Raw genomic sequence first — 20,695 nt, 5'->3', positions numbered from 1 at the left:
ACAGCTTTACAAAACGTCTCTTGGTTATACAATTTAATTAGTTTCTTACAAAGGTCACACATTAATAAAAAATTACGAAATCTGGATAATATGATGAAGGAAGAGTTGCCACTGCAGGATCGCGACACAATGCTCATGGTTATTGTTAAGAAGAGAATTAAATTTATAAGTTATTCAGTCCTCGAAGTTGTTAAGTTTTTAACAGACTGAGATAAAATGTTAAGGTTGATAGTGGCTTTATGTTTATTATATAGTATGCCAATTATGAATATGACGTGTTTAATACCACATGAAATTCTAAAGCAGTGTTGTTCTCGAAAAACCTCATACTTTTTTGATCAAGTTCTCCTCACAATAGGGAATGCATTTTTTATTCTATCGGTTTGTATAATGAAATCACTCCCTTGCATTCGCAACTTTTTCCCATTTTATAAATCTGAAAACATCACGTGTTACTTCCTATCGCCTATTATTTCCAAGGCTGATCAGCTGTACCATTACAAAAGGTAGGTTGTACATTTTTTTACATTTTCGTACCGATATCAGTTCGTAAATGATTCACTCGAACGTTAGCGTGGCGATAAGCAAGATGCTCGTAATTCGCGCTGTATTAACAATCAGGACAATCGGGTTTTCTTTTACTCTAAAGAGTCGTGAGGTACGCCGTTGGTATATCTATGACTTAGTAAATGAAAGTGCACGAAGTTTAACTGCCATTTTGTGAGTTAAAGAGGATGTTGCTGACGTGATTCTGGTTCACGCTTTTGGTGTTTGGGGATCAATTCTGATCGTTGTTCCTTGTGATTTACAATTAAGTTTTGCTAGGTTAACGACAACGATATAATTGGAATTTTAGTTGAAAGTTGAAATTATTTGCAATTTTGATTATTTTGAAACGTACTTAGAACCATCTTTGGACATTGCCGAAGAATGATATCGTAACTTGAGCTGTTTCGAAGATTTTCAAAAATTATTACTGTTTTCTTTTGTGTTTCAGGTTTCAACTGTGTACGCCTCTGCTCCGAGTAGAAACTAATTCGAAATTCAAATTCTTTTAAGAATTTTTTTCAGACATTAATATTGAATTCTCCTTCAAGAAGTAAAATTGAATATTTTTCAGGAATTAATATTGAATTTTTTTGCGTTTCAGTTTTAAACTGTGTACGCCTCTGCTTCGAGTCGAAATTAATCCAAAACTAACTGTTTTCAGACTGTTTTTCAGTAAGTAAAATTGAATTTTTTTCAGGAATTGATATTGATTTTTTTTGTTTTGTTGAATTTATTGGACCAGTTGTAATACCAATTCGGTTAAATGGGGATAAATATTTACTTTTCTTGTAAAACACTTTACCCGATTTATTGGAGGATCTTCCATAACAACTTCGAGACAAACTTTGGTTTATGCACGACGGGGCGCCACCCCATTTTAATGTAAACGTTTCTAGATTTTTAAATGAAACATATCCTAACAGATGGATTATAAGAGGCAACAATGCACCCGTAAATTGACCAGCCACATCATCCGATTTAACGCTTCTAGACCTTTTCCTGTGGAAAGCTCTTAAATCAAAAGTGTATGCTTCCCCCAACGCTTCAGAGGCTGAGTTATTGCAAATAATTCTCAATGCTGCAGATTATTAAAAAAAAAGCGCGAAATGATGGCCGAAAAACAAATTCATTTTTTGAAATTTGCTATAAGAATGAAACTAAGTTGGTAGTTATTTAGAATTAAAACTTTTTTCATATTTTCGTTCCGACTATAATGACGAATGTCAAGGTATCTTAAATAATTCTTTTGTAGAGAAACTGTAAGTTTGACGAAAATTTTACAAGAGGCACAAAAGTTTCAAAATAAAGTAATCTTATGGCAAAAAAATGAGTCACTCGTACGGGGGTTAAAAAAAAACGTTCATTTAAGAACGATGTGTAATTTTTAATATTTCTACGCGATAAAAAAAAATTCCGCTAACGTCAAAATACGCCAATTTATATAGTAACTCTTAATTTCAAAATGAGTGAAAATCGATAAAGATGTTTAGCAATCATTTCGAAAAAAACGATATTAATTTGAGAACTTTGGCGCCTTGTAGCAGGAAAACAAAGCCATATTGGATATAGGTAAGTTTGCCTAGAACGCCTAATTTTTGGTCAAGCGTTGTTCAGTCATTTCAGGGACACTATATATTTATTCGACATTTAGGACTAAAAACTCAAAAATGATCAACACTAGAGTGCGATATTAGCATCAGCGCACAACAGAAATAATTTCCTTCACCATCCTGTCAACAATATTCACAAACATGTATTTTTCTTTAAGCCATCATTGCCTGTATCTTCTGTCTATTTACTAAAGAGATCTCGTTTCCTTTGGAAATTTGATATTTTTGATACACTTTTATTACATGAGAAAAATGAATATGTATGTCAAGATTGCCAAGATCTATTTAATAATGTGGACAGCAGTACGATCACTGTGACATAAACATGTAAATTTCACTGAGAAATAAACAATGTCATTGTCACTCAAGATTCTCACCACTCTATCACCCATTAACTCAGCTTCAGCCCATCGAAAAACTCACCCTTCTTCCCAGGATCTGGTTTATGGCGGCGCTTTCCTTAAGCGTACACTCCGCCACCACTTTGGCACGCATCTCCTTCATGTAGAGCATGAAAGCATTCAGGGGTTTCTTAATGTGGGGCTTCTTCTTCTCGTTATCCTGGTTATTTTTCCCGTCCATGTTGTTTTTGTGATCCTGCGATCTGAAAAGAAAATAAAAAGCTAGAGTTACTGCTCTCTGTTGACCGAATAGATTTGTGTATGCAACCGGTATAACAAACATTCGAATTAGCTAACCCGGGCTTAAGTTTCTCCAGCTTGTCCTCCTGGACTTCGTTTTTGATAAGCGCGTCGAATCCGGTGGGGAAGTTGTAAGTAGCGTATGGTTTTTTCTCTAATAAATTGTTCAGTATCCGGTTGGATGAGGGGCTGTTGGGCTTGCTGACATTTTCAAATGAGGAAACAGAGCTGGGCCTTTGAGGGTAGGGGTAAGGGTTGCTCACAGGTGGCTGGTTCATTAAAGAGTTCATGTACCAAGCCGCCAGGAATTTATTGTCCAAGGAGTTCATGAAGGAGTGCAAGTCAGGCCTCTGCTTATCTTTAGTATTAGTTTCTTTGTATACGTTTCTGTTGTAAGAATTGATAGTTTCCTCGCCCTTTAACAGGTAATTCCTCAGCTGCTCCCTGGGATTCAGATCGTTGCTCAAGTTAGTGTTCTTGGTCAGATCCAAGCACTGCTCCTCTTGCTGATTTTTTAGGGACAAATCCTGGGGAGAGTCATTCGACCGTTTTGCCGTGTCGTTTACGAGGTTATTGTTGTTTTCCAGGAGCTTTTCCGTGCGCGAAAACGGGGCCACTATTGCGATGGGCATCTTCCTCATGGTCAAATTCAACGGCTCCTCAGGGAAATCCATTTCTGCTACGAGGCTATCCGAAAACAAAGAAATGCCCCACGCGCGCCAATAGGCTGAGATCAACAAGTTTTTTATACGCCAGTTTATCACGGCAGAAAATCAATATAAATGGCTGAGCCCGTCCTTTGTTGTTCGGGTTGAATGAAAACAGACGGAGAACACGTGGAGATTTCCCGTTTTTAAATGATCACAGACCGCGTAAGGGATTCACCCCCGAAAACCGTACCGTGGCCTTTTTTTATCACCTTTCGGCATTAATTTATCACAGATAGAGCAGAAACAAACGGCGGCGGTGAATCGCGGGCCGTCGGCAAGCGCGATTTAATAGCCGGCCGATGATGAAATTGCCGGGGTAAAGAGGACAGTTCCGATAGTCGGTTGTTACTAGTTAGATAGAGAGGGCGAAATGCCCCGCCGTTTGTTATGTCGCTATTTGACGGATTGATTCTGCGATTTACCGCTCACTGCCGGGTACAGCGCATCCAGGGAAATTGCAACAAGTCCTCCATTCCCCCTTCGTTTTAATTGTTTCCATATTTTGCCTGGATTTCTCCGACTCCGCACTGCTCCAGAGCGAGGTTTACTAAAGAACGGCATCCATTACAATTTTATTTTATTGGGATTTGATTATTATAACCGAGATGAGTCGCTGTATAATTACGGGAAAACAGGATTTAACGGCGAGCGAGGGAGTTCTTCGTGTCTTTTGTCACGGTCCCTTGCTGCAAATCTCGACTAATTTAAAACCAGAAAAATGTTAAGAGAAGAAAACCCTTGCGTTAACGCGTTTCGAGGCGGCTGCAAATTGGAATTAATGGGTGCATATTTGAGATATCATTTTTCTCCAAGTCACAGGTGCGACTAAGGTTGGTCCGTTTCAAAAATGATCAACTTTGAAGTCTCTGGGCGTCTCGATTACTATTAAACAAATGTGTACCAAATTTGCACAGATGTACGATGAGATGATCGGAATATAGCCATTTTCCTTCTATCTCCATCGAATCTCTAAAGATTTTTAATACGTCCACGTAATTCGCGTTAAATGGCACACTATCTGTAGCTTGTGAAGCTATGGAAAATGACTTAAAGGAAATAATAATATTCGAGATTTTCAACAAAGCCGTATAGTTAATCCCTGTATACAGAGTTCCGCCTGTTTTCAACCAATTTTGACCACTCATAAACGATTTTAATCCGCGACCTGGTAAAAAACCAAAATGGGTTACTACCTTGGAACAACCTCAAAAATAGCTTTACGTAGTAATCGACGAAACATCAAATTTTCACAGTTCTCGATTTTTCTCCATAATACATTTAACAACATTTATATCTCACCCTCCCACGTCTTTCCACCCCCCCCCCCCCTTTTAATAACCAAAATACGAGGCAAACCCCTCTTTGATTTCGGATCCCAAACTCATGACGGAATCCAATAAAGCTGGATAATTTCCGACGTTGACGGAACAAACATGGCCCGGAATGCCCCGATGGAAAATGACGGTCTAAGTCGAACAACGACCCAATTTAAAATTCGTTAAAAAATGCATGTCATTACGGGGCCATCGTCAAAGGGAATTATTGATCAGGTTGCCCTGCGAAAGGGCTCAACGCCACGGGCCACTTCCGCACTGACGTGACATTTACAATGAGAGAAAGGTCCGGATTCGGATGGGGATTTAATTAGGGTGTTTCGGCCAGAGATGGAGCTCGGATTGTTCGATAGAGACAATTTAACAACAATTAAAACTCTTAATAACAATTATTTGTATATCGTCGAAATTTGGTCCTCCATCTAACAAGGAATTGCGGAAACGTAGTTAAAGAAGTCAAGTTTCCGACTCTCAGTTTGTTTCATTGTTTGGCGGTTTCCGTGGTGTCCACCAGATGTCCAGCCCGGGGATAGAAAAATCGATAAGACGCTGAATGAAAGAAGGCACAAATTGGGGGGAGAGAAATGATGCAGCTTGGATCTAAATTAAAAATTAAAGATGGCATTGTGTTGGGTACTTTTAAAGTATGTTTGGGAAACGGTATTAAAAATTTCATTTGTGATGACCAAAAGGCTGTATTAAGAAGAAACATTTTTTTCTTTTTTACTTCAATTGGAATTTGCATAAGCACGAAGGCAATCGGTACAAATCACAGTGGACTGATGGAAATCTACAGGGTGTGATGTATAAGTTGGGTAAACAAAGCTGGTTTCTTAATATACAGTGACATATGAAGTTTTCTTTATACAGAATTTGTCTCATTTTCTAATGATTTACAGGATATCCTATATTCGTCGAGGGGGCCATACCGAAAATTTCAATGTTGATCGAGAAAAAATACAATTTTTCATTATCGAACTTTAAAGAATCAAAATAAACATAACATTATTCTATGAATTCTCACCCCATCTAACAGGAGGCAGCCGAAACACGGTTGAAGAAGTTTACAACCCCAAATTTCGTTTCGTAGTTCGCTATTTTCGGGGGTGACCACCAGATGTCCGTTATAACGAGAAATATAAGTGAATTCTCGTTTTAATTATGATGAAACTGAAGAAGTCGGACATGCTTTTATCCAACGAACGTTGCATAAAATAACAATAAACGATGTTTTTGAAATACAGGGTTGCCCTACAATATTTCTGCGTAATCTTGAAATGATAAATATAAGGATCTTATTACGCTTTTGAGCATCTTCTATTTCTGAGCAAGAAATACGATCATTTTGAATTAAAAAAGAATACGAAGAACTTACATGGAAATTCGCAATTTGACAACGCCGTTCAGCCCTTGATAGTTCCTTTATTCAACGTGATTTTCAAAACAAAAAAGCGATGTAACATTACCATTAATTCTCTCTTAGAATGAAAACATACGTCTTAAACGATTAGAAACATTTCTTAAAATTTGTTGTATTTGTCGTCTATCTATTCAAGACAGCCCAACCATCCTGAATAGAAATGCTCAACAATTTCTTACAATTCGCACCTTGAAAACAAACTTGTTAAAATATGAAGCAAACAAGACTAATCCGAAAAGAAATTTCCACCAACTTTAATAAACAACTTGCCAGCAAACATGAAACTTCGCAGTCTGGCAACACGATTCAAACTTTGACGGATATATCTGATTTTGTAGCCATGGGGGTATTGAAAATAAAAGAACTATGTACTGTTGCTGTTTCTACAAACATTATCGGGATATTATGACAAAATCTCGTACAAAAAGAAATCTTGTAAGCCGATTTTCTGCAAAGTAAATGACAAATCTTTTCCACAACAACCTTTTCCCACGACCCTATATACTGAAATATAACGAATGCAGCACTTTTTTATCGAAATCTTTCTAGAATTAATTAAAAGCAATTTAGCATTCCAACATGGTCAATTAGAAGACCACAGCGGGAGCGATGGGAAATTGAGGAATAGTAGGAAAACGGCAATTTGTAATAATAATTTAGCCGAGACATGTCCTAATGGGCCTTAATGAGCAAATCGCCGACGATGGGTGTCTGAGACAGTAACTGAGTCGTTCTAATTTCAGTACATTTCTTCCGCAAATAAGTGCAATTTCGCATCAATACATTATGCGATCCCAATTCGACGCAATCACCGTTGCGGTCCATCTCCTCTCTTTTCCCCGGTTTCCGGAATAATTGGATAATTCCTTTCCCCGCCAATTTTCCGAACCGGCAAACCGCAATCCGATTTTTCTGATTGGCAGAGGAAATTAACTCACATCAGCCCGAGACGATCGGGGGCCCCCCGAGGGTCCCCCCTTAATTGCCGCCTCTCCGGCCGCGATCATCCGCCGCCGACTTCGGGGGCGGCCATGCGAGGAATGAGATCCAAGATTGGTTATCGGAGTCGCGGCCATTGGCCATCGGTCGCCTTGGCAACCGCTGCCTGCTGCTCCCGTTTCGGCCGCCCGCAACCCCCGAAACGTCCCTTCAACGAAAGGGTTGTTGTTTTATTAACAACGATACATTTTAAATAAAGAGCTAAAAACTGGGTACATACCTGTAAAAATCGTCATACCTGTTATTGATATCAGGTAGTTCCTGCTTGGGTCCGGGTGTGACTATGGCCGGATGCGATCCCAAATGAGGCGGATGAGGACTGAGGCCTGGGTGAGGCTGGATTAGGCCGGTGGGCGAGAAACGATAGAAGTCCGATGGACCGGGCAGTGCGCTCGGGTACGGACTACGGAAACCTGCGCCGGGAGACAGGGGGTACACGCTGGGAGTGTGCCTAAAAAAATACCAAATTAGAACATACCAATGCAAAAAACTAGAAATTTTTACATTGTTCTTCCGCGCAAAATTCAAAATACTGGCAGTGCCGCATCAGCTGAATTGAAATTTTATATTTGCCATGCGAATTCTATAGAAAACGTTCAGTTTTCAGGGTAACCACACTTATTTAATATCTAATCATTTAATCAAACGAGACGTGCACTATTGCCATTTACAAAAAAAAATTTGAACAAAGATTATTAAGCGACTTCTTGGTTTTTTAATTACACATACATATGTATATTATGAGCATATAAACTCATGCCTCGTGACTTTCCACTTAATAGTGACTAATGGGCATATCGTTCACACCCTTCGCATTTGCACTTGCACATTTAATAAGTTCCCAATCAATCAATTTGCACTGAATAACAACTTACCACGTAGCCACCTGCGCTGACATTTCAGGACTAAGCATGGGGTAGGGGTACTGGCTGGCAGAAAATGGGTACATAGGAGGTCGAGTGAGTCCTGAAATATTTTTCAATGTTAAAAAAGGCTGATTATGAAGTACAAGCACGTTCAAGATTGGGGTTTTTATTATAAATACAGTCAGGGATGACAACGATTCTACTGATTTGCGTGCAAAGCTCGAAGTGGGTTTAGCATCTAAAAAGGTCATTCTCAAACAACTTGTTTTTTCAGATTTTGCCGAGATTTGCTCATTTCGGTGAGTAATGTACGAGTTTCTGTTACTTACTGTGTTAGCTTAAGTTTATTTCATACGCCATGTGGTTCATTTTTAATTCAGCAACAGACGCTTTAACGGGCAATTTGCCAGGTAAAAATGTCGATTTAACGAAAAACGCTTCGGCGTGAAAGCGATTGGGGGTGTGTACTTTCATAGTGAAAATATGCAAAATTATAGAAATTCTGAATTGCAGTCGATTTGTTAGGAAGTGCATTTAAATTTGAGTTTGACTTAAAATTTGGCAACAACGTGTAACGTCATAAGAGCTATAATAAATATGACGTTTGATACGTCAAACTTAATGTTTGAACTAGTGTGTGTTGGTTCAAGCCAACGCCAAAATTCTCGGAAATTCAGGCTCAGGTTGGTCAAAGTTAGATCAAAATTAAGGGAGATTCTTGTTCGGGTTACGTTTACTCAAAATATACGCTTAACAATTCTGAAAATTCCGAAAATATTCAATAATTCAAATGAACTTCTGGAAGATCGAAAGTTGTCAAATTGACGTACGAATAACACATCTAATAACCCCATTTTTGAATCTCGTCCTAAATCTCGACTTGACACAGCTTTTTGACGGAAATAACGGTAATTTCCACTATTAACGACCGGCATCGAAAGCCGCCTAATAGCGCACATTACCGGCTCGATTTCGATGCAATTTCCAACCTGCACCCATATTACTTGGGCCCCGTAATGGGTGTTTACCGGTCCGATTTTAATGACGTGGAAAACGTTGGGGATAAAATTTTTGCCCCCCAGGCGTTTACCCGGCAAATAACCGTGTTTAGTTCTGCGTTGTACGACGGTCCGCCCACTATTTTCTAAATGCCATATATTTTGCATTTTCGATGTACGTCATAGTTGCACGCTAAAACCGGCATTTATCGATTGTTACATGGAATGTGCAGTTGTTACACAAAGCACGTGACAAACGAGTGTCCAAAAATGGGATCGATGGCAATTACATGCGGTAACAATGACAAAAAGTCCTCTAATTATCGGGGAAACCCCGCATGACGGGTCACGTGTCGCGCGGTAAACCGGTCCAATTTGCCCCGTTTTGGGGGGGTTGAAAGGGTTTCGTCAATTGCCATTGACGACTCTCGATAATGGCAAAGCGCAGAAATATTATTCAGTTCATATTTCAAGACCAAAGAAAAAACAGAATGCACGGTACCGAGCAGTCGCTGAAAACGGGATAATGATCAATTAAATTACAAACTCCGCGCTACCCAATTACGATTTCCTGCGGCTTATGCACTATGGACAGGTAGTTCTATGGTATTCTCTAACAAGTGAATAAAGTAAACGCTTTTTGTGCGAATGCCTTCTTTATAAGTACGAACCTCTTAATTGAATTCCGCTCCACTTTAATGGGGCACCCCATTCGAAGTACTAAGATCACATTAGAGGCGGACATCGGTCAATTACCGGACAAGAGAGGACCTACTACGACTACTACTACTACTATTAAGTGCATAAGCCTAAAAGCCTTATTATCCCAAGTCGACCGCAACGTTTTGGCTTCGGTTAATGGAGAGTACCCCTCTTATGACGTTTTGGGTCATGGAGTTTCTTGGTCGTAGGGCTGGGTAATCTTTGAGGGTTTCATTGAGTGTCGAACGTATAATCAAGATCTTTTGCGCCAATAAACGTCCAGTGAAACGACGTAAATCATGCGGCCACCATGAAAATAATTTATCACGAGCAATTAAAAGGGAAATGAGCCGTAAATCATAGAAAATAACAGCACGTTTGGCGTGAGTCTACCTTTAAAATGTCTACGAGGACCGTAAATAACTTTCGGATCTTTAATGAGAAGGATTCAAGATCGGAGCACTTACGTACTTCAAGTAGATTTGAGAACGATAAATGTTGATGGAGAAAAACGCGGAAACATATCTGTAAATGATCGTGCAAGAGTTTGTTCAACCCTCCGCCCAAGTTCGGCTACAACGCCCTTCGGTCGGACTTTACAGAACTTTTATATCTGACATGAACTTCTAGAATCTGATTAAAACGAAAACTCACTTTTCAAGAGGATGGCTCACAAAGGAAAAACTCGTAATTAAAATTTAACACATTCAGAGCCAGATCCAATATTCAAAGTTCCATTAAGGGACCGTCTAACAATGTGGCTAACAAACAACAATGTCTGCCGTCGTCCATGGTAGAATTTCCATCGCTGGACTACAGCAGACACTTCGGATTGAACGGACACGAGTTTACGCGGTTGAAAACAACATGTCTGTATCTTTCATAATTTTTAGTTGGAATACACAATTTTTACCACTTTTCAAACAAGTTTCAATAGCTCGGAAACACGAGGAGCAATTGCTCTTTGAGCTCTATCACGCCGCACCAGGTGAATTACTCTATCAGTTTTAGTTCCCGAGATATGGGGTAACCTTAATTCTAAATTTTTTAGCCAGATCACTAGGCGATTTCCTCTTTCTTTCGCTTTCTCGGATACAGACCAACAGTCACTAACGTTCTTATTTATTTTTGGGATTTTAAAAGAACCTTGAAATAAAAGTTCTTCAAATTGTATTTTTAAAATTCCATACCTTTACTAGAGGTATCTAGGATCAATACAGGGTGTTTTAGAATGGTATGTAGTAATAGTAATTTAAGGGGTGATTCTATGAGTGATTTTGAGAAAAAAAAGTTTGTATGAATCTAGGTTTTCTGTCTCAAGTACAGAGTGTTAGGCTTTGCTAGATTTTTTTTTTTTTTAATAAGTCCGGACCTGCATTTAATATTTTTGTCAAACTTGGTGGGCGTAACTTAAGTGTAGAAACACATCTTTTGAGAGAAAAATGAATTTTTAAATTTAAACAGTGGCGCCCCCAAGGCCGTGAAAAAATGGCATAATAGCTTCTTGTAACACTATTAGAAATGCTCCGGGAATTTTTCAAAGGGTGCCCGATAATATGAGAAAAACGGCTGAGGCGTGTGTCCTTGCAGGCGGAGGACATTTCCAGCACCTTATTTAATTTTTTTTTTGTCTGAATGGTCGTTATAAATTGCTACAAATTAAGTATTATTATAACTAATTTGATCGTTATTATAACATACAATGTTAACTAATTCGTTTGTTGTTTGAAAACGCTCGATGTTACGAAAAAAATTCAAGAGACCATTTTTTTAACAAAAAGAACTAAGATTAAGAAAACGATTTTTGTTTTGTGAAAAAGCAGCGATGTAACATATTTTTCACAAAAAACAATCAGGGTCATGGCTTTGAGGGAGCCACCGTTTAAATTTAAAAATTTGTTTGCCTCTTAAAAGATGTATTTCTACACCTAACTTACGCCCACCAAGTTTGATAAAAATATTTAATGCAGGTCCGGACTTATTAAAAAAAAATATATATATATAGCAAACTTTAAGACCCTGTATTTCAAACAGAAAGCGAAAACGGGCCTAGGTTCATATACATTTTTTTTCTCAAAATCGCTCATAGAATCACCCCTTAAATTTATGACATACTATTCTGAAACACCCTGTATATGATCGATATCTATCGCTGAAAACTAACACAAGATTCACAACTTGAAGACATGATCAACGTTGACATCAGGTTCTTTGACGTCGACTGACAAAAGAACTGAGCCATGTTATAATTTTTCAATATGCAGATTTCAAGGAATTGTCCTTTTTTAATTAACAAACATCAAAGCCATTCATACCGATATCTAGATCACAATAAAGGTACAATCCCTATGCCCTTCACAAAACTCACTTTCCACCTTAAAATTGCGCCTTTCGCTGTTCTAAAATGAGCAGCCCAACACATAATCCGAAATTTATTAAAAGGACGTCCTCAAAACGGCATTGTGCACGGCATATTAGGGCTCCATTAACGTAATTGCCGACATATTAATAACTGGAGCGGCGGACCATCAGGGGGCTGTCATTGTGAACATGTCAATAATATCCACATTGCTCAGATCAACAAGTTCCCATTCGAAGGCAACGCGGTGTAAGGATGGGGCTTTTGTGTCCTCGAATTTGTATACAACCCCGGAAAACTGATATCAAATCGGAGCTTTGTTCGCCCCCCAAAAAGGTTTGCGTCATCAATTCTCCAGATTAGATATTGATGTTAGGAGGGAAGAGATTGCGAGAAGGTGGACTCTAATGAGATTTGAAGATGTTTTTCAATACGTTGACTGTTATAGTTTTTAAGGAGTAATTTGGTTATATACATTTTTTTTTTTAACAACAAAATTGAAGAGACGAGGGTAAGTTCACTCGGAACTGAGACGGGCATCAGGTACATAGAACGTCGGAGTGACTGCATTACCCTAATTATCCCTTTCGTTTGCGCATCGCGCCCTCTTCAAAGGGCGGCGAGGTGTTTTCCTAATTCGCGAACCGAGGTCTCGATCTAATTTTCATCTTCTTCTGTCAGCGCCCGGAAATGTTTTTCTTTCCGTCGTGTTGTTGATTTTTCTTTGAACACCAATCGAAACCTAACAGCGTATTTTAACGATCCAACCATTGGCACGAGTGCAATTTGAATCAGTTTTATTCATGTCCACGTTGTTGGAAACCGTACGACGAGGGTGATATTGCTCTCTCTCAACCCACTCCAGATGACAATTACACGCGTATCTGCCGGGGTTTTATTCTAATAGCGAAAGGGGGTCTTTTATTACGTTTGTCATTCGATCGTGTCTCGTTTAAGGTAACTCTTTATTGAAATGGAACACTTTCGCTCTTTGCTTTAGGTAGTTGGGATATTTGATGTCGAACTTTTACGTTTTGAGTATCAAGAAAAAAGCATGTTGTGTTTCAAGATAACATTCGAGCATACGGCAAAATACACATATACAAAATATAGCAAAGCGACATGCAATTTGGCTCCTGCCCTCCACCACTACGTTTTTCATTTTGCTTTCTTAATATGGACCCCGCAAGATTCTATGGCCAATTTGAAGAAAGCACATAAGCTGCTGATCACAAGAATTCTGAAAATATTAAATTCCTCAAATAATCGGCAAGTCCGCATAAATTTGGCAACATGGACTTCACTCACAGCTTGTCATCGCCCAACTCCAACTATGACGATTTGCAAAAGAAAAGAGAGGTGCCTTGTTGCAATTCTTGGGAATATTAGTGCAATGGTTAGAGGTAAAAAATAAATCATTATATGCGAATCAGGAAATTTTTAATTAAAAATAAAACACAAAAATTTTGGCGATTTTTAAAGTAGACCCACCCTTTGGTGGGAAAAAAGGATTCAAATAATAATCGAAGCAAAATACGTGACCTGCTTGTTCCCCACAACTGACTGCAACGTTACCGATATGTATATAAAGTAGCCCAACACAAGGCAATAATTATAAACTTTGAAAATCTCGACATTCATAAGTGTCCCTTCAACATTCAGTTCCGCTGAAGGTGACAATTGGCTGAAAATATATATGTAGCTAAAAATGGCACTTTCTCAGTCATCCATCCTTTCATGACCTATTAGAGGAGGTACTTAAAAAGGATAGGTCACGTATTTAGTTCAATCATTGTTTCTATTATCATTAATTTAAATCTCTATATATAGAAATTTCATAATTTGGCTTCTGGACATCACGCAAACTTCAGAAGATTATTTTCATTGAAACAAAAGGCTGGTGCAATGTTGTCATTTCTGATACGATTATCTTATAATAAACTTGTGCAAGGGCGCGTACTAGGAAGAAAGGAGAAACGTTATTGTTGTTTGAACGAAATTAAATGAAATAATTGAAGGTGAACGAGCTAAATTTACAGTTAGCTTTGACAAGTACAGAATTAACCTGAAATGACGACAGTTGACAGTTCGTGCTTTGACGTCACGGAACTGGTAACCATAATGATTTTCAAAACAAAAGAGCGGTTCACGGTTACCATTTCATGGTAACGATATTAGCAGAATTTTTTTATTAGCAACCCAATAAAGATGGGTGGTTCTTATATATTAAAAAAAAAGATTAATTATAACGTGTCCTAAGAAGTTTACAAAACATCCAAATTGCAATCTAATCTAAACTGCAACATTAGCTGATAGTCAATAGACCAGTAGTGGGGAGTACTGAAATTAACGCGACAATCAGCAGATTATGTGACTTCCGTGATGAAAATTTCTAGGTTCAGGGTTCTGATATTAAGTACTCTTGATAGTGTGGTGGTACCTGTGGCGGCGAGCAGCGGACCGAGTCGTCTCCACTCGGCAGGGCTGAGTGGCCGGTGGGGCGGCTGCGGGGGCGTCTGCCCCCCGTACTCACCCATCGCGGCGGCCGCGCCGCCCTTCCCGTCCAACTGGTACGGGGGGATGCCCATATGGGCGGGTGGTGGCTGCGACAGCGGGTCCCCGTTGTGACAGAAGTATGGCAGGTGGCCGCCGGGACCCAATCCCATTTTTCCCGCCTGAAACAAAAGACACTTTCAATATGATATTTCATTATAGAATTATTCTCTTTTCCCTCCTTCTGATGCAGGAAAAATAACACAAGAACTTCTACCTGTTCCCCTTAGCATACACACATGTACCTCCGGTATGCATCCGATTCATTTCCATAGCGGGCCGGAGGCGAACACGGTCGCCATGACAACCGGGGAGGTTGGGGGAGTGGGACCTCGGAAAACGGGGGGAAAGGGCGCATGTTCCTAGCCGGGGGGTAGGGGAGGGGGGAAGCGCGGCGATGATGGAGAGAAGATTATGTAAAGCCGGAGAGGACTAATCCCCGCGACGATTAAAAATTCACAGCATCCCGGACCGTTCGGCGGTCTGTTCATGTCGGACGTAATTGTTTTTTTAATCAGTCAACAACTCATTACATGCGCAAAGGGGGAGTAGCGAGGGGGGTGGCTTTCCTTCCCTATGTATAAGAATGGCAGAGAAAAACCTCCGCAGGCCGTTTAATTCCGAAAGACTGCTATTATGGCTGCTGACAAAATAGTGTTGCGCTAAATACGACATCGGAGGGTAGTTTATGAATAAACATAACTTGGCAATTTATTTGGCCAGACTGTATGGCAGTCTGGCCATCACAGGGTTTCCTGTGGCGGCCTTTTGTTTATTCATGCGGACGAGCGCAAGTATCGTGCTCTGTCCCCATAATATTCTGAATTAAACCGAAACAGAAATACCTACTGTAGATATACAGTGTGTTCCATTGTCATGTCGACACTCCAGGGATTTATCTTGTTTCCGGTGACAGAATACCGGTTAAATAAGAAGTTTTGAAGCATTACATATGGAGAAATTGAATGTGTCATTAAAAAATTTCTTGTTCGGACAATTCTTCGGAACGTCTTAAGATCGCCCTGTTAATTGTGGCCGACCACTGCCAATCAACGTATAAAAAACTTACCCTAAGGCAGATAAAGGCAAGACATGGTCACAAATACTATCTTGGACTTGGACGACTTAATCAGAAGGCGGTGGCAATTTAGTCACCAAGACTCCTTATTTGGGAACTGGATATTGACAAAATGGTGACTGCGTATTTAGATCTCCATCGCAAAGCGGATTTGTTTTAGGTTTTTCAAGAGTTTACCTTTAAACGTTAGAGCTTCGGATGCAAAACGGGCAAAACGGGCCCAAGCCGGCATCGGCCCTGAGGGGGCGGTAACGTGGCAACGGATGTTCGAGGGCAATTCCTACCCCGTTTCACCATTTACTACATACACTCGCTATCGGAAATTCATATTTGACATACTAAAGCTAACAGCGTGCACGAAAGTGTACCCGGTGTTTGCAAATACTTAGGCCAAAACACACGCACAAATAAATACGTATAGTGGGGGTAAATACACACGTACTCATACGATCGGAAACCGCATTACAGATCTCAATTATAAGGGAAAACAACGTACCGAAGGAGAGGCATATTTCAATATCAAAGGAGCAGAGACGGACTGGCGGCCTCCCGGGGGAGCCCGCCTCGGGGTGCATATGAATTCGGCATTTTTCCTTCTTTTGATCTTGCCAAGCAAATATTATCGAATCGTGCAATCGGCTTCAGGTCTTGCAGAGGATAACATTATAGTATATACAGTGCGTTTGAATTTCTTAAAACAATATCATACTTCTAAAGCGAAGGCACTGATTATTTTAACCCTCTAATTAGCCTGTTGAAGTTCAAATCAAAAGCGCAAAAATTTCGAAACTCCAGAAAACACCTACTTTTTGCCGTTATCGAAATAAATTGACTCTACCGCAATTATCGATAGTCCCGAAATATCGCAACGTTTTGATACAATTTGACAAGAATCTAAAAATGCTTCTGGTGCAAAAAATGTCAACCTCCATTTCGTTTTTCAGTCGGCTGAACACCTACACAACAACCCTCGCTAATGAGCAAGAAAGAGACAGTAACTCTCGACAATCTTATTTAAAATGCAAATCCTTCAAGGGCCCTGACGAACGCGAAAGGCGTTCAGATGAGCTCCCAAATTACCTAACTCGGAGCCGAGATTTAAATTGGGTCCTTTAAATTTCCGTAAGAAGAATAGAAATCGGCTTTAAAGATCGTCTTTGCCGATGCATATTCATTTTTTTCTTTTGAGGCCCTTTCGTTGTGAATGCAATATGGCCCCAAAACGTTCGATTAGGGCCTTAAAACAATAATTGCAGGTCTCTTTCAGAGTCATTCATATGGGTGTAGTTATCGCGATTAAAGGGTGTATGATTGAAGGGCAGAAACGCTTAAACGCTCTGGAGGATTTTAATTATGGATATGGAATTGAAATCGTATAACCTGGATTCGAGCGCCCCCCGACATACAATCTGAAATGAAATCAAAGCGTAGGATCGAGTTTGGACACATGCCACTTGTCCACAATACAAAGTTCCCTCGATTAAAATCGAAGATAAGATCGACTAAATGGCATTATTACAGGGAAAAGTACATGGGCAAGCACAAAAGGGCGAAGCCTCCCTCATGTATAGACGTTGCATTATCGGAGGGCGTATTATAGCCTTATGTCAACAACCAAGGGCACGATTTTTTTGAGTCGCGAAAGTGGAAAGTTTATCTGTTTTAAATAAGGTTTCTATTTATCTCAATGAAATATCTGGAAAAATTTGAATTTAAATTAATTGTATTAAGAGATTGATCGCTCCTTCGAAGTACACGGCCACAATATTAAAATATTTCAGTTTGTTACAACATTGCTAGGGCGGCCAGGGAAATTACCGCGATAATTACACTAGTGCAAATTACCGCTATAATTCGCCAGTAATTGGTTTAGCTTAACAATGAGAACTCACTATTGCATTGTTTAAATATCCAGTTTGACAGATGCATTAAAATCTCGCGATAATTGCCTTAGTTGCCCTAATAATGTTTAAACAAACAAGAAGATCTTGCGGTCGTCTTCGTGGAAAAATCATCTTCTGAAAAACAATTTGTGCACCAAAAATCAATCTATAGTTTTTGATAATTTCACGCTTATGCAACTTAAACTGGAAAAAGCAACTTTGCGCTGCGTCCACTCCTGGTCTCTTTCAACTTAATTTACATTCCCAAAATTTGTCCGTAGCGTTTTTGCACTTTGCGTTGGACTATTACTCCTTAAAATTTCATCACAAACTCTTGGCAACTTCGATAGTACGATGGTCATCTCGAATCTGATATTGAAAATTTTTTTACATAAATCCGATCAACTTCAGTGCATTACTGCACTGCAGACAAATCTATTATTAAACAAAATGGCGAAAACTGTGCGTTTTCGCCCTAAAAAAAACACCCTCCCCAAACTAAATTTGACGAAAAGCGAAAACCCGCTGAAGGACCTCGTAAATGGATTAGAGCGGGCAAAAGGAGCCGAGCAATCGGGATAATGGCCCGTGCACTTATCCAGGATTTCGGCAGGAAGAAGGACCTGTGTATGTGCGGCCAGCCAACGTCCGAGAGGGATCGCCCTCTCCCTGTTTACTTTCTTCAATCGACCGAGCGCATTATGTGCTGCTGGAAATGATGAGGTTTCGCCCCATTGTGATGTGTTTCCTCCCTAACCTCTTGGATCAACAATCTGAAGGGAACATTTTTTTGCCAGGCGAAACTACACGCTATAGAGTAATTAGAAAGCTGTTATAGCTGTTATAATCAATTGCCAATAATTACATGACGGGAATAAAATTATATCTGGTGGCAATGTAAACATGTGAAACCGAGTAATGTTTTCATTAAAACACGATTTATTTAATATTAATTCTGGTCAGTTTTAGCGCCCTCACGTTGATTATTTAATATTATCAATAAAACAATTCCCTACATAAAAATGGTGTTAAAAAAATTTGCTCCAGCAATATCGTTCTCGGAGTGGGATGTATTTTGGCCATTTTTCAAATTTCGATCGTCGATATCTCGGGGCTTCGTGGAACAATAATTGCCCCCAAAAAAATTTGGGGGAGTACAAAAATGCATTTCTGAGACGCTTAATGCAGGGAGTACCAACAAATGGTTAGGTTCCTCATACTCATTTAGTGCATTCCTCGGACTAAAATCCGTTGTCGATGTGGGAAACAAACCTGTCTCTTCAGCTAAAAAAGTACTTAAAAAGTTCCCAAATGGACGAAATAATTTTTGCCGTTTTTAACTTGTCAATGAACTTTGTTCAATAGCTATGATGGACCTCTGAAACAAGTACGAATACGTTGATGGGGCTTTAGAGCTATCTATTGTTGGGTGTATCCTGCTTTCTCTGCAGAGCTCGAACCCTTTCTTCTTTCAAAAATACGAGGGAGTAAAATTGCTGTTGTCCAATAAAAAAATTTCCACGACATACGAGAATATTTACAATAAAAGCACGCGAATGCCCGGCATTGTATGGTAATTTGGACTACCGCGCTCGCAAATCCCATATTTATGCTTCTGTTTTTCGACCATGAGTACGACGGGTACTAAATCGTTTTCGAGATCAACGTTTTCGCATCGCCATCGGGGCTCGTGCGCATTTTTCCTTTGTCACGAAGTCATAAAAAATTTCTCTGTGCCCATAATCCCCTCATTTACGTCCAACGCAAATGCCGATATCAGCACTTCTCCCCATTATTCCCCGATGGGGAAATCTTAATCCCCGAAATTAAAAAATCCCGCGTCTCTGTTTACTTTCCCGGAAAACGTCAACGTCTCTTGCAAATATTTGCGATTAATTATCTTCTTTTTTTTGCCCATGCTCCAAATCCAACCCCCACATTCCCCCCCTTGGCATTGGTTCGCTTCCGACTCGGCGCATCGTTTGAATTTAAATTTAAAACTGAACAGCGAATTGGTGACTCATTTGCGAAATACGGAAGATGTGCTTGAAGGCTTAATTGCTCAGAACCGGACTTGAAACTTCAAAAAATTTTTTAACTTTTAAATATCCGTTTAGGACCTAAACAGGAACTTTGCGAAGAAATTTGCCGAAACAGGGGTTTTTAGTAGAATCCCTGTTCAATACCTGCAAGGCGCGAAAGTTTTCCTGTCGGAGCCGGCCCATTATAAAATCTACTGCAACGGAAAGAGTGGTCCGGGACGGTCGGGGGTGGATAATTGCGAGGGCGGCGAGATCAAAGGAAACCGCCCCCCAAATCACATCGGGGGAGGTGGGCGCCATTACAACATCTCAATGCTCATTTAGACATTCTTGCAGGGCCCGTTACGTAAACGTGCGTTTCGGCGGATCTCCCCTTTCGACGAGCTTGCATAAAGGGGGTGGAAAGAACATCTACACGTTAAAATTTATGGGATTTCTTAACGAAGAGGGGTGAATCTTATTCCTTAGTTTGTTTGTTTTATGGGAAATTTTTAAGAAAAAATTAGTCTTTGCAGACTGCAAAATGTCCTAATTAAACGGGCTTTTGTCTGAGTTTCCCTCTTTTTTTTTTCTTTTTGTTTCGCCGCTGCCAACTGAAAATGAGTGCGAAAACGCCGGGTTTTCAGCACGCCTCAGCCGGTCTACAACACGTCTCCCGGTTATCATTTAGTGCCTTTGTGCCCTTTTTAATTAGCAAGAAACATCTGCGAGTTATTAGCGGTTTTTGTGGGTGCAGCTCTACGTACACAGAAGTCTTGGGGGACCGCTTCGTAGTGTCACCTCGACTAGACGTTACCAATTTGTCCGGTTTTTTTTTCGGACCGGCCACCGTGACATTACTGATTTTATACGCAATTAAACCAAAAAGGCTTTATCGTGACCGATTAAAATGTTTTTGTTTCGTTGCATCGTTAACGTTAACGCTTTTTACGTTCACAGCATTCCTCGCAA

At 39.8% G+C, this 20,695-nt stretch overlaps 1 protein-coding gene across 8 annotated transcripts in view; it reads right to left on the bottom strand.

Annotated features, from left to right (window-relative positions):
• The window catches only part of pan (pangolin), a 99,882-nt gene that overhangs the window by 10,342 nt on the left and 68,845 nt on the right, over window positions 1-20,695 (bottom strand). For 4 of the 8 annotated variants that reach the window (XM_066398284.1, XM_066398285.1, XM_066398279.1 and 1 more), the window contains exons 4-7: window positions 14,629-14,863; window positions 8,139-8,229; window positions 7,484-7,714; window positions 2,583-2,763 (exon numbers count right to left, since the gene is read on the bottom strand). In XM_066398284.1, coding sequence (XP_066254381.1) covers window positions 2,583-2,763; window positions 7,484-7,714; window positions 8,139-8,229; window positions 14,629-14,863 — 738 coding nt within the window. Of the gene's footprint in view, window positions 1-2,582; window positions 2,764-2,857; window positions 4,058-7,483; window positions 7,715-8,138; window positions 8,230-14,628; window positions 14,864-20,695 lie in introns of those variants that run through there. The other 4 variants (XM_066398280.1, XM_066398281.1, XM_066398283.1 and 1 more) reach the window with 4 other exon arrangements.

Source organism: Euwallacea similis, chromosome 17 (genome assembly GCF_039881205.1).
Source record: "Euwallacea similis isolate ESF13 chromosome 17, ESF131.1, whole genome shotgun sequence".
Lineage (NCBI taxonomy): Eukaryota > Metazoa > Arthropoda > Insecta > Coleoptera > Curculionidae > Euwallacea > Euwallacea similis.
Note: the sequence above shows the minus strand (reverse complement) of the source record. Positions and strands in the feature narration are given on the sequence as shown.